The 13127-nt window shown below is 41.4% G+C and overlaps 1 protein-coding gene across 1 annotated transcript in view; it reads left to right on the forward strand.

Moving 5' to 3' along the window:
- Positions 1-12232, forward strand: part of TOMM70 (translocase of outer mitochondrial membrane 70) — a 35845-nt gene extending 23613 nt beyond the window's left edge. The window contains exons 4-12 of the mRNA XM_040338689.1: positions 710-819; positions 2918-3066; positions 3231-3438; positions 4102-4236; positions 4946-5053; positions 6034-6150; positions 9396-9493; positions 11067-11189; positions 11538-12232. Coding sequence (XP_040194623.1) covers positions 710-819; positions 2918-3066; positions 3231-3438; positions 4102-4236; positions 4946-5053; positions 6034-6150; positions 9396-9493; positions 11067-11189; positions 11538-11691 — 1202 coding nt within the window. The 3' untranslated portion in view covers positions 11692-12232. The remainder of the gene's footprint in view (positions 1-709; positions 820-2917; positions 3067-3230; positions 3439-4101; positions 4237-4945; positions 5054-6033; positions 6151-9395; positions 9494-11066; positions 11190-11537) is intronic.
- The last annotated feature ends 895 nt before the right edge of the window (positions 12233-13127 follow it).

Here is a 13127-nt window from a genome sequence, read left to right on the forward strand (position 1 = left end):
TAATGGGAAGGGAACTTCCTGTCCTGCTCCAAGAACGAAACTGAGTCAGGGCAGAGTGTTACTAAGACATTCACAGGGAGCTTTGCATTCAATGAATTGATCTCACTGAGAATGAGCAACGCTCAACCCAAATCGGTTTGGTTCTGAACAATATTCCCAACACATGTTCCTGTAAGTGGCTGTAGAGTAATGGGTGCCAAAGCGACTACCTTCTGGAGACCAGGATGACTGAGAACAAAGGATATGTCACCAGCACACTTTTATTAGTGACCGCATCACAGCAAAGGACCTCTATATCTCTTCCAATCAGAGGAAGCCTTGTATTCATTCTAGTATACAAAGTTCACTGTGAATGGTTGAGAAGCACTCGGCCTGACTCCATTTTGTTCCAGGAGCAGGACGGGAACTGCCTGAACACATCACTGTATGCGGCTGGGGTACAAACCGTTTATAGAGCGCATACAGCTGCTGCATCTGTTGGTGAAGTAAAGAGTTCATTTGGACCAGCTTGGTCCAATCCAAACTATTTACCCTTCACTAAAAGCTTTAAGGAATACGGTTTTAGAGTTTGAGATTTTGGCTGCTAGTGCTTAATTTCTGAGAATTTTCGTTATCGTTTTTGCTTTATGTCCTTGTCTTCTATTTAATGTTCTGATCTCACAGAACTTGTATCTGCTTTTAAACTCTGTCTTTTTTTATTTTGATCTAGATGTTACGGCAGTTTGTATCTTGGAGGGCTTCCAGAACCAGGCCAGCATGCTGCTTGCAGATAAAGTACTAAAGCTGCTTGGAAAAGAGAAAGCCAAAGATAAATACAAGGTATTGATGCTGAACTGTGTAAGCTGCTGGTCTCTTCAGAAGGTTGAGATTTATTAAAATCTCTTCTCTATATATTATAAATGATATGTTTTACATTTGTGTACGTATAGATAAGGGGGTCTCCAAACTTTTTAAACAAAGGGCCAGTTTATTGTCCCTTAGACTTTAGGAGGGCCGGATTGTGGCCAGCAGGGGCAAAAAAATTCGGCATCGTTGGGAATAAATATGGTCTCAGGATTGGTGGTCAATAGGAGGGGTAGTGCCCCTATTAATAGAAGGAATAGTATCCCATCATTGGTATCAGTGGAAGAAAGAGTGCCCCATTGTTGCTGTTAGTTGGAGGAATAGTGCCTCATGTCAGTGAAAGGAATAGTGCCCCAAGGGCCGGATAGAAGCTAGAAAAGGGCCACATCTGGCCCTCAGGCCGCAGTTTGGAGACCCCTGGTATAGATGATTCAGCTCACATTTTGGTGAGCCGGTGTTGCTGCCACTGTCTGAGATTGTTCCTTTCCACTCTCGCCTCTCATGTAGTTTGTGAAAATCGCCTTAAAGTGTAGATGGGGTTATTTTTTTTTAGAGTAGGGAGGGGTTAGATTCAGTTTTAAATACTGTTTGGTCCCCACTGTGGAGTTTATTTGTCCTTGTTACTATTGTTGCTGAGACAGAAGCTATGGGAAATTCATTCACCAGAAGAAGTGAAGAAAAATTATACAATTGAGAAACCTGTTCCAATATCAACTTCCTGAGATGAGAATTCTGTTCACGTTGTAGAGATTTTTTTTTCTTATTTCCTCTTGCATTTTCAGTACAGGAAGTGAAGTGGGGACACAGGCAAAATCCTAATAGGGATTTTAATCCATACCAACTACATCTAAAACATAACACAAGCCTATGACTTTAAAACGGATCTAAAGGCAGTAATACCTCTTTTCCGGTGAGGCCCTTCACTGGCATCTTCTGCCTGGCTTCTTCCAGGTGACAGTCTCTGGCTATGTTGATGGGCTGGCGTGAGATGATGTCACTTGAGGGATTGCGGTCATCCTGGCACACAGGCAGTGTGCCGGAATGTAAACTGAGCTGCACATGCAATGTAAATGGGGGAATCGTTCACTCTGAGGATATTGTATTCTGACCATGGATAGACTTTCCGTCATCGGAATACTCTATAGCTGTCGCCGCTGATCGAGTAGGGAAAATTCGACAAATGTTTATACAGAAGTTGATTGCTTGAAAAAAACAATAGATGGCATTCAGATTTAAATGTTTTGTCTTAAAGGGGTTGTAAATCCTTGATGATTTTCACCTTAAAGGGTTTATAAAGGTTTAATTATTCAAAAAATATATAACAAACATACCATACTTGCCTCCACTGTGCAGTTCGTTTTGCACAGAGTGGCTCCGGTCCTCGGCTTCTGGGGTCCATCGGCCGCTGTCTCTGCTCCTCCCCACAAGAGCTAACCCCCTTTTGGGAAGGCGGCTCTTCATTGATTTGACAGCAGCGGGAGCCAATGTCTGTGCTGCTATCAATCATCCAATGAAGAGCTGCCTCAAGCTGGGGTGAACCCATTGCGGAATCACGCCCATGGAGATTCGGGATTCAGGTAAGTAAAACGGGGGGGGGGGGGGCTGGGGGGCCAGAGAGTGCAAGGTGTTTTTTCACCCTATTGCATAGGATGCATTAAGGTGAAAAAACACGAAGCTTTACAACCACTTTAATGCTTTAAGGTGAAAAACTTCATGTGCAGCAGCCCCCAGCTCCAGCCGGTGTGTCGGGGTCCTGATTGGGTAGGTTGATAGCAGCGCAGCCATTGGCTTCCGCTGCTGTCAAATCAAATGACACTTGGGCCAAGTCCTGCTGTCTGTTAATTGATGCAGCAATGGGACACAGGAGCGTGCCCGCACGAGTGCCCTGAGAGAGCCAGCTCTCCAATAGGGCAAGGAGCCAGGACCCCAGAAGAGGAGGATTGGGGCCACTCTGCAAAACCAACGGCACAGAGGCGGCATGACATGATTTTTTTTTTTTTTTTTTTTTTTGAACAAAACTTTATATCCTTTAATATACAAGATGTTAAATGGCAAATCATCTTTTCTATTCTAGAACAGGGAGCCACTAATGCCTTCACCTCAGTTCATCAAATCCTACTTCAGCTCTTTCACAGATGACATTATCTCTCAACCACTGCACAAAGAAGAGAAGTCAGATGAAGACAAGGATAAGGAGGGAGAGCAAGATGTGGTAAAGGAGAAGTGAGTAAGCATTTCTTGTGTTTTTTTTCTCTTTGGAGCAGGTTGGGAGAGAACGTTTACCAGTGTTATGACCATTTTGCAATGCCCTCCATTTGTTTCCATGCACATCTTATGCTGAAGTTTATAAAAGCCATTGTAAAGTTACACCATTTTATTTTTTGCAGATTTGGTTATTTAAAGGCAAAACAATACATGGATGAAGAGAATTATGACAAGATCATAAGTGAGTGCACAAAGGAAGTGGAGGCTAAAGGAAAGTACATGGCAGAAGCGTTAATACTGAGGGCCACCTTCTTCTTGCTCATTGGAAACTCTGTAGCTGCTAAACCCGACCTAGATCAGGTTATTAGCATGGAAGAAGCCAATGTGAAGGTAGGATGTGATGGCAGTTGGACTGTTGTGCAATGTTCCCATAAATGCGCATTTCATTTTTATAAATGACAAATTGCCTAATTTCTGAACAAGGTGCTTTTCCCTTCTAAAGGGTGTTGCAGTTCCAGTCCTTTTTGTTAAAGCCCAAATGCATACAGTACTGTTGGCTTTGGTGCAGCAAAGTGTTACAACACCTGTGTATTTTTTACGGTTTCTGTACATATACGGCTGGGTGGGCGATTCTTCAGGAACGTCCCTCGCAGTGGCGCTATCCCGATGCGCTGGTGTCACCCGGACACAGCGCATCTTCGATCGGCAGGAGGGCCCTGTGATCGTCCAATCACAGCCATTATGTGTTGTAAATACAGTAGTCGGTTGCTAGACGATCGGCTCTCCTGTCCTCACATAGAAGTAGTCAGTGAGGAGAGCAGTTTGGATACCCGATGAAAAATTGAAATCCAATTCAGTTGCTCTAACAGATTATTTTTTTAAATATCCATAATCTGTTTGAGATTTGAGGCCAAAGTTGCTGAACATATAAGTATGTTTGTGGTATATAGCTCTGTCCAGGGTAAAATTTGCATATTTAGGCTGACACTGCTGGTTAGCATCTCGTGCATCTGCAAAATCCTTTCTAATGTATTTATTTTTGCTTCTTTCTAGTTAAGAGCTAATGCCCTGATCAAACGAGGGAGCATGTACATGCAGCAACAACAACCTATGCTGTCAACTCAAGACTTTAACATGGCTGCTGACATTGACCCCCAAAATGCTGATGTTTATCATCATAGAGGGCAGGTGAGATACAAGGCTTGCTTTTTTTTGTTTTATTGTTTATACATTTTTGCAAATCATACAAAAGAGAATACATATGAATCATTAACAGTTTGAAGAAACGCAGGTATACACTGTCTAGGTGAACTCCAGAGCATACATAATTTGTACAAATATAGGAATGGCGATGTGAACAAACAATTGCATTGAGTGGGTGAAAAAAAAAAAGTCAATCCCGTTAAATAAGAATGGAAAAAATAAATCAATAAAAACTGGGGTAAAACACCAAAAAAAAAAACATTTGAGGCAAATTTGAAACAACCACCCGTCCAGGGGTCAAGGTTTGCTTTTTACAATATGAAAGTTATTTGAAAATTAACAGTGCAGTAAGAATAATTAAACACAGCAATCATAGAAACCCAAATCTGTCCCCTTCAATACTCTCTATGGCAGCAATATGAGAGGACGGTGCACTTGTATTGCTTTGTATAGTGCTGTTAGTCTAACACCGTAAACATGCTAACTATTCAATGTAGCACAGACTGGCCCCCCTACTTTGTCTATAGTGTGAATTCTAGAGCCTGGCAGTGCTGTCTGGTTTAAAAGACTGGCTGAACAGAATTTCAAATCCTCCCCATTTTTACTATATAGACTGTACATTTACCATTTTGCTTTAAATCCTGTTTCAGTGTCACTGCTTTTGAAATACTCAACTGCCTTTCTTTATTTGCAGCTAAAAATCCTGCTAGACCAAGTGGAGGAAGCCGTATCAGATTTTGACGAATGTATTAGATTGCGGCCGGATTCTGCTCTGGCTCAAGCACAAAAATGCTTTGCACTAGTAAGTCCTGAAAATATTCAAACTTAAATTCTCCAGAGCTGCTCCATACTTGCTGATTACAGATTTTTTGATGCTTGTTAAAGAGGAAGTAAACTTTCTCTGATTACATTTATCTATATGTCAGCTTATTTGAAGGCTTGCCTATAGGTAGTGAAAATGTCTCCTAAACGGTGCACGTTTAGGAGATATATTTAAATTGCATGCAGCCAGTGACATCACTGGTGCATGCGCTCTGAAGGAACCACCACAAGTGCTGTTCCTTCGGGAACCAATGTGCGGGAGTGACATAATTGTGGCTCCGGCCAATCGCACCACTGAAGCCTGAGAACCCAGAAGAAACTCGGAGAAAAATGTCAGCGGTGTACAGGTGCCGTGGGAACAGCTTCGTTCTAAGGTGTATTTCATAATGAGCTAGTATGCAATGCTCATTTTGCCTTTGTAGGATTTTTTTTTATTTACAACCTCTTTTTAACTCGTGTTTTTGATGAAGTAGAAGTCCTTTAAATACATTGCATTTGCACTGTTGCTGTAGTGCATCCAAACTGCATGGTGTTTCACCATACGCTAATAATCCCACAATGTTCTCTGATCTTACATCCTAAAGTAAATCAATGTTTCTATGTAAGGTAAGCAATGTGGATGAAATGCTGGTGCCCTACAATACCTTTCAGTAGGTTCCTAAGCACTTCATATGTATTAAATGTGCAATAATGTGAACTTTAGCCCATCCCACTGCTCCTTGTTGGTCCTTTAATCGATGAGTAGTGCCCTAGCGTTTTTGGGTGCTTTAATCTGTTGTAAATTTAGTTTTCTGGGTAGCTGCAGTTTGTTCACTATATCACTTCACATACTTTTCACTTATGACAGGTTTATTTTATGGTGTGTTATATCGTCTGTCTGTCTTTTAATATGTCATGGTATTTCAACCTTGCTTTGGTATCTCACAGTTTATTCTTTTCCCACTCCCTTCTGTGCTTTAGTATCGAAAAGCGTATACAGGCAGCAATCCACTACAGATCAAATCCTCCATGAAAGGTTTTGAAGATGTTATTAAGAAGTTTCCAAAATGTGCAGAAGGTTATGCCCTTTATGCCCAGGTACATCACACTTCCTCTTCATCTTAAGCTGTCTTTCTTTGTTTTTTCACTTGAGTTTTGCGTAAAGTGCACCAGTCATTTTAGTCTATAAACAGCAGTCTGTATTGTGATGCTAGGAATGTGGCACAATCTCTCATTCTACTGATATCTACTAACATAAGTTTAGTTCCTGCTTTTGCTGTGTGAAGACAGAAGAGTAAGCTTAACTTGTAACCCCCCCTGTCAGCTAAGAAAACTATATGAAAACATTTCATTATATACATTTGGGTAGAAGCGTGTGCAGTCTTTCAAATGGTTACAGTTTAGCCTTCATTTAAAAAAATAAGAGGCAAACAAACCTTACTATTGTTCAGAGCAATCTCTAACGCCAATGGCTCCCGATGCTCCCCGCGTCTTCTGTGAGACCAGGGAGAGTGGTGCTGTGCATGTGGGACAGTTCTGGATCATGAGATGAATCAGGTAAGTGATTAGGGATGAGGTTTTTTTATCTTAATGCAGAGAATGCATTTGCACTTCACTACACCCAACATGCATAATTCCATTTTTTTTCTATGGCATACTGGTACGCTCGGTCGCCCTACACGCTCCAAAAAGTACACAAGGGTTTTTATATTTTTGGAGGATGTATAGGTGTTTTTGTTCCCATAGTCTTCAGTGGGTGTGTTTTGAAAAACTCTTCTCTTCCCTTGCCCAGCCCAGGAAACCAATGCCTGGTGCTTAATACTCATGCAAAATCAACTGCATAGTGCCTGTAAAGTACCCCAAAAATGCTTTAAAATCACTAGGAGTATGCTTTGCTCAGGTATGAATGCAGGGTAATCGGCTAAAAGAATAAATGGATCAGTCTATCCTTAAGATACAGGTGGAGGTTGGCAGGCTGTCCTACTCTTTTTTTTTTTTTTTTTTTTTTTTTTTTTCAATCAAAAAAGGTTTTTATTGAGCAAAATAGCAACGTACAGTCATAGTATACAACAAGTGTTCACGGACAAAGTACAAGCTTAGGTATCTCGACTATAGGTGACAGAGGGTACAATAACATTTATGCCTAGTCTTCCCACGATGCGGGCCCAGCACAGTAGGGTTAGTAATCCTTCAAAAACCCGCGCCCCTCCCCTTCCCCCATGCCCTCCCATGAGCTCAGTGGTTTCCTGGTCATGTTATCCCTCCCGGGAGCAGGTTGCAGATGAATTTAGCCATTTTCCCCAGATTTTTTCGTACTTTGCCGCGCAGCCCCTGTGCGAATACACCAATTTCTTATAGGGCAGCGTGCTGTAGACCTCTGCCAGCCAATGGGACAACTCTGGGGGTTCCGACCTCATCCAGACCCGTGCTATTACTTTTCGGGCTATAAAAAGTGTCTCGTGCAGAAAAATCTTAAGAAATTTATTGATTTCAGTGTCTGGAAAAATGCCCAGCAGGCATATCTTGGGCTGTAGCGTAATGGGGGATCCCATTTTGTCATGTCCTACTCTTTTTAGTTGCATTATCTGTGGTATGCAATGAACATCAAGCAGGAAGTGGGACATTCACAATTGCATGTACACGTGTGAGTGTGTAATATATATATAAATATGCGTGTTCTCTCTCTCTCTCTCTCTCTCTCTCTCTCTCTCTCTCTCTCTCTCTCTCTCTCTCTCTCTCTCTCTCTCTCTCTCTCTCTCTCTCTCTCTCTCTCTCTCTCTCTCTCTCTCTCTCTCTCTCTCTCTCTCTCTCACATATGAGCATGCAGATATGCGCAAAGGGGATGTCTTCACCAGCGTGGGATGCACAGGTGTTTGAGTAGATCTGTGCAGGTCAGCCTGTTCAAATCATTGACAGGCAGACGGCTGAACAGAACTTCACATGCATCCCAGAGTGTACATTCCTGCAGGTCCGATGCACAGATCAGGACACAGATATCTGGCTGCTATATGTAGAACATAAGGTCAAATATCAAAAATATAATCTATATATAGCTATATGTGTTTGGACATCTGACCTTCACACTTATGAGCTTGTTAGACATCCCAAAATCAGACAATACATAATGCCCCTTCCACCTTTGCAATTATTACAGCCTCCATTCTTCGTTCACGAGATTTTGGAGGGTGTTCAGGAATTTGAGCCCATTCAGCCAAAAGAGCATTATTTTTAAGGTTAGATGAGAAGACCTGGTTGGTGTTCCAGTTCACCCCAAAGCTGTTGATTTCAGGGTTTTGTGCACAGCACTGGAGTTTTCTACACCAATCTAGTCACGTTGTGTCTTTATGGAGCCGGCATGGTGTTCCCCAAGCTGTTGCCATAAAGGTGGCAGTGCACAGTTGTCTAAAATACCTTTTGGAGTAACATGTACAATACTCTTCACTGGAAACCCCTTAAAGGGGTTGTAAAGGCAGAAAGTTTTTTTATCTTAATGCATTCTGTGTCCAGCAGCCCCCCTAATACTTGAGGTCCATCTAAATCTGTGGTTCTTAACCTTTCTAGTGACCCCTTGATAAAATTTCCCAAGTTGTGGGGACCCCTAACAGTAAAATTATTTTCGTAGGGTGGGTTGTCAGCACCCAAGGCAAGACCAGTAATTTGCGCCCCTAACCCATGGACATTTAGCGCTCCCTGAGCCCCCTCTACTCGTACAGTATTAAAACCCCTTATGGTACATTTTGGGACTAGCAGTCTTCCTCGAGAAGGAGGATCGGGGGTGCTATGTGCAAAACCACTTCACAGGGCACGCAAGTATAATATGTTTGTTTTATTTTTAACTAAAAAATAATAATTTGAGTTTAGTATCACTTTAGATCAATTAGATGGGGTGTCTACATTTTTTGTTAAAGGTCGGTGTGAATGTCGGGTGTCTGCAAACATTTAGCCATATAGTCTATAGCTTTTTCTGTGTATCTCTGTAATAGCGGAGGAATGCCCAGTTCTTTCATGTAGCAGAGATTAAACAGCTTTTTGGTGCATTTCCTGTCTTTAGTCAGACACATGCTTGGAAGGAGGAGGCTGTCAGGCTTTATCTACTGAGTGACTTCTTTGTCTGAATCTGAGAAGAGACACCGTTTCCCTGGATACTGACTCTCTTTATATGTGCTCAGTTACTTATGAATATTTTTACCTCTTGCCAATTCTTTGTATCTTATGAGTCCTATTTTTAAATGTGCCAGTTTAATCATAAAATTCTGCAGTCGTTGCTAAAAAATAAGACATGTATACATTTGCATTGAATACCGATGGCCAATCTCCTAACCCTGACAGTTTCCTGTTTGCAGGCACTAACAGATCAGCAACAGTTTGGAAAGGCTGATGAGATGTATGACCAGTGCATAGAGTTAGAGCCAGATAATGCCACAACATATGTTCACAAAGGGTAAGTGCCTTCTGATTATTGGTTTTCGTTACCTTATTAAAGAAAAGTGATGGAATTTTAATGATTACATTGTTTTTCATGCCTGATATGCACTAAGGAGCATACCCTTATGAAAGGGTGCAAAATGCTTGGTAGCCATGATCGTGTTATGGTTACTTTATAGTCAGTGATTGGTTGCTATTATTAAAAAGTCCATCAGTTTTACAGTACTGAGAAGGGCCACCACCCATGATGGTTCTCATGTTCTTCTGTTCCTTTTGGGTAGTCTGGGACTGCCTTAAAGTGGATGTAAATCCTCACACATACCCAGTGAAGTGAACAGCCTCCAATGATATACAGGGATGAAACAAATCTCCCTCAAGTTTTGCATGCATATCTGCTGTCTTCATCTTTACTGTTTAATTATGTTAGACTTTCTTATCCTGGTTAGCACTGCAGTGAAATCTGGGCATTCAGCCAAGATAGCTGATTGGAGGAAAGGCACACAGCCCCTCTCCTCATAGGTAAAGACTTTTCAGCTCTGTCCCTTACATCGTTCAGGGCTCTGCTAATCTATAGCATCCTCCCCAACACACAACTCAGGCTGCTTTTATCATATGTGACGGAGAACTTGTCAGGAGTTAGGCTAACAAAAGAACTGAGCAGGAGACAGCTGCGGAACATAGTGCTTTGGAGAGAGATAACAAAACTCATGAAATTTGAGCTGGGCACATATCTTCAGGTATCTGGTTTACATCCACTTTAAATAGCACAAATTAAATTCACACGGGGAAGGTGGAGGCATATTCACGCCCCCATTTCTCTGACTAATGAATTCGGAAGTGACGACTTTCGATTTTGTTTTCACAGTTGTCGCTCCCTGGCTGTTGTAGCCAGAAAAGCAGCTAATCAACACACTCCATGCTTGCTTATCTGCTTTAGAGGGCAAGGGAGACATTAGGGGTCTAATAGACCCCTAATGTCTCCATAAAGAGTACCTGTCACCTGGGCAAAGCTTTAATATTGGGACTTATTAGACCCTGGTGAGAACAATACAGTCTTATTATATTTTTTTTTTAAACAAATTTTAATAAATTAAATAAAAATTAACTGTAAAAGCACTACTGATAATAAACGCAAATGCACACATAGGTCCTGCACCGTAAAAATGATCTCCTTTAGGTAGATATTAGGAACTGTACATGGAAATAATGATCCATATGTATGTGGAAAAAGATGATTGTTTCCTGTAAATTGTCAACCTGCTCAAAAGTGGTATTTAATTTTTTAATATGACTTGGCTGCTTGAATTGGCAGCTAATACCTTTAAGTGCAGGTGCTGTGGGACTACATGTGAGTTCCCAGCTCCGCCCCTCTGTATCAGTCATCAAACGGGGGTTTTGCTGTACTTGCTGCTTGTTCCAAATTAATGTTACTATAGGGAGGATGCTTTAAAAGCTTCAAAAGCTTTATTGGCTAAAATATTGATTCAGACTAGAGGAACCTCTCAATTTGGCATTCAGAGCCAACCATGGCAAGAAGGTATTTCATTCTTTATCGTGTTAGGTAAAATATATTCTTGTCTTTATTACAGTTTACTTCAGCTTCAGTGGAAGCAAGATCTAGATAAAGGGCTAGACCTCATCGGCAAAGCCATTGAAATAGACAACAAATGTGACTTTGCCTACGAGACCATGGGGACAATAGAAGTTCAGAGGTAAGTTCAAGCAATAGTTTTATTAGTTATTTGCCACTTATTGCAATGATCTTTTGAATTTTCCTTTTTTGCAGTAGTTTTGAAACGTTGTTTATGGTCCACCATTGAAAGCATCATTCCTCTCCACCCTACCTTTACTTAGCCAAACTTCTTATGCCCCCTCCCCAGTGCCACAGAACCAAGTTAAAACATGAGCTCACCCAAAATAGTTGCCATGTGGCTTCTCTCAATCGGTGGATTTCGGCAATAAATGTTTTAATGGGAGTGTAAAATAAGCCAACACATCTCTAGGGCGGGGGTTACTTGGTGGTCACTGACACAAATTTAATAAATTACTTTCTGTTTCAGGGGAAATCTGGACAAAGCCATTGACATGTTTAACAAGGCCATTAACCTGGCTAAATCTGAAATGGAAATGGCCCACCTCTACTCACTATGTGATGCCGCATACGCTCAGACAGAGGTCGCCAGGAAGTACGGCTTGAAGCCACCAACACTGTAAAATGGACTCCCAGCTGATGAGCAAATGAAAGCTGAGAAGTTATTGTCATTGAAGACAAGTCTTTCCTGTGAGGAGAGGCACACATCCAAAAATGTGGAATGGCGGACCCTTGTTTCTCTGCTTGTGGTGTTGTCATTCATCCCTTCTGTTAGATGTTCTTGGTATTGTGGGATTGGGTGTCTGGGATGCTGCGCCACCTTTCCCTCGGACTCCGCGAGGGAACAATAAAGGCACCTTTTTGCATGAGAACAGGACGACACGGTTGGCTGTGCAAATAAAATGACAGCATTGTGTTTCTTTGAGTTTTGTCTGGGAATGGATGGTTAATGTGTGAGCAGTTTTTCTTAAATTTCATTTTTTATATATATGTCTGGTACTTTTTACAATTTTATTTTTCCCCAATTTGCTTCAGTTCAAGCCTGTCAAGATTTCCTTGTACATATTTGATCACAAAAGGCTGATTTCTTCCTTTTTAGTAGTGAAAAGTAACTATTATTTTTTAAGTTACCAGCTTTGAAAATAAATAGATACTTGGCATGCACAAGCTTCACATTCCATTCTGAACAGAAGAAATCGTACTTTTCATTTTTATTGTTTGTTACAAAAGACTCATCCACAGCCCTGCCCTATACAGTAAGGATGAAGAATTATTTCATAGCATGCAAATTATAATATCTTAGGGGTTTTCAGCATTATTATGGAGCGAACAGTGAATCGGCAGTGCTGTGAAAAGTACAGTAACCCATAGCAAGTTGACCTCACAGTTCAATACACAGGGATATTTTGTGGTTTTTTTTTTCCTTTGCTTGAAATATTCATTGGAAGTCTGTTTATAGAAAACAAATATTTGCTGTTCTGTCTTTATGAAAATGCTAGTTGCTTGGCTATAATACTGCATGCATAACAACCATGCAAATAGTGTTTTCAGAACTACTTGGTTACCTTTTCCAAAAAAACAGACCCTGCTGTCCAATTTGGATATGCACAGTGTGCTAAACCTACCCTTCCAGCCAATGTATGGCAAAGTTGCATTAGAGAAGCCATTTTAAAGGATAAGTTCACTTTCGGAACATGTTACTTGTTCCTGTTTTTATGATGGAGCATTTAACATGCTCCCACTCCTGCAGCTCTCCCACCTTACCCTCCACTCCCACAATTTGAATAGAACATGGCCGTGTGGGGCTCCACCAACACGGGTGCTTCATTCAGAGTTTCCTCTGAATGCATGGCTACCTGTTCAGGCTAATGGCTTGTAGTCCTGGGTGCTGGTGAGATCTCTGGTAGTCCATTGATTCTTCCTGCTCTCAGGTAACTGCTTGCCCATATGAGGTACAGGCAGAGAGTCAAAAAGAGACTGAGAGTGTACCCATGATCTGCTGATCACAGGTGAAATTCTCTGCAGAATCCAGGGAAATAAAATGCAGGTTATTTTTTTA

The sequence above is a fragment of the Rana temporaria genome, chromosome 2 (assembly GCF_905171775.1).
Source record: "Rana temporaria chromosome 2, aRanTem1.1, whole genome shotgun sequence".
Classification (NCBI taxonomy): domain Eukaryota; kingdom Metazoa; phylum Chordata; class Amphibia; order Anura; family Ranidae; genus Rana; species Rana temporaria.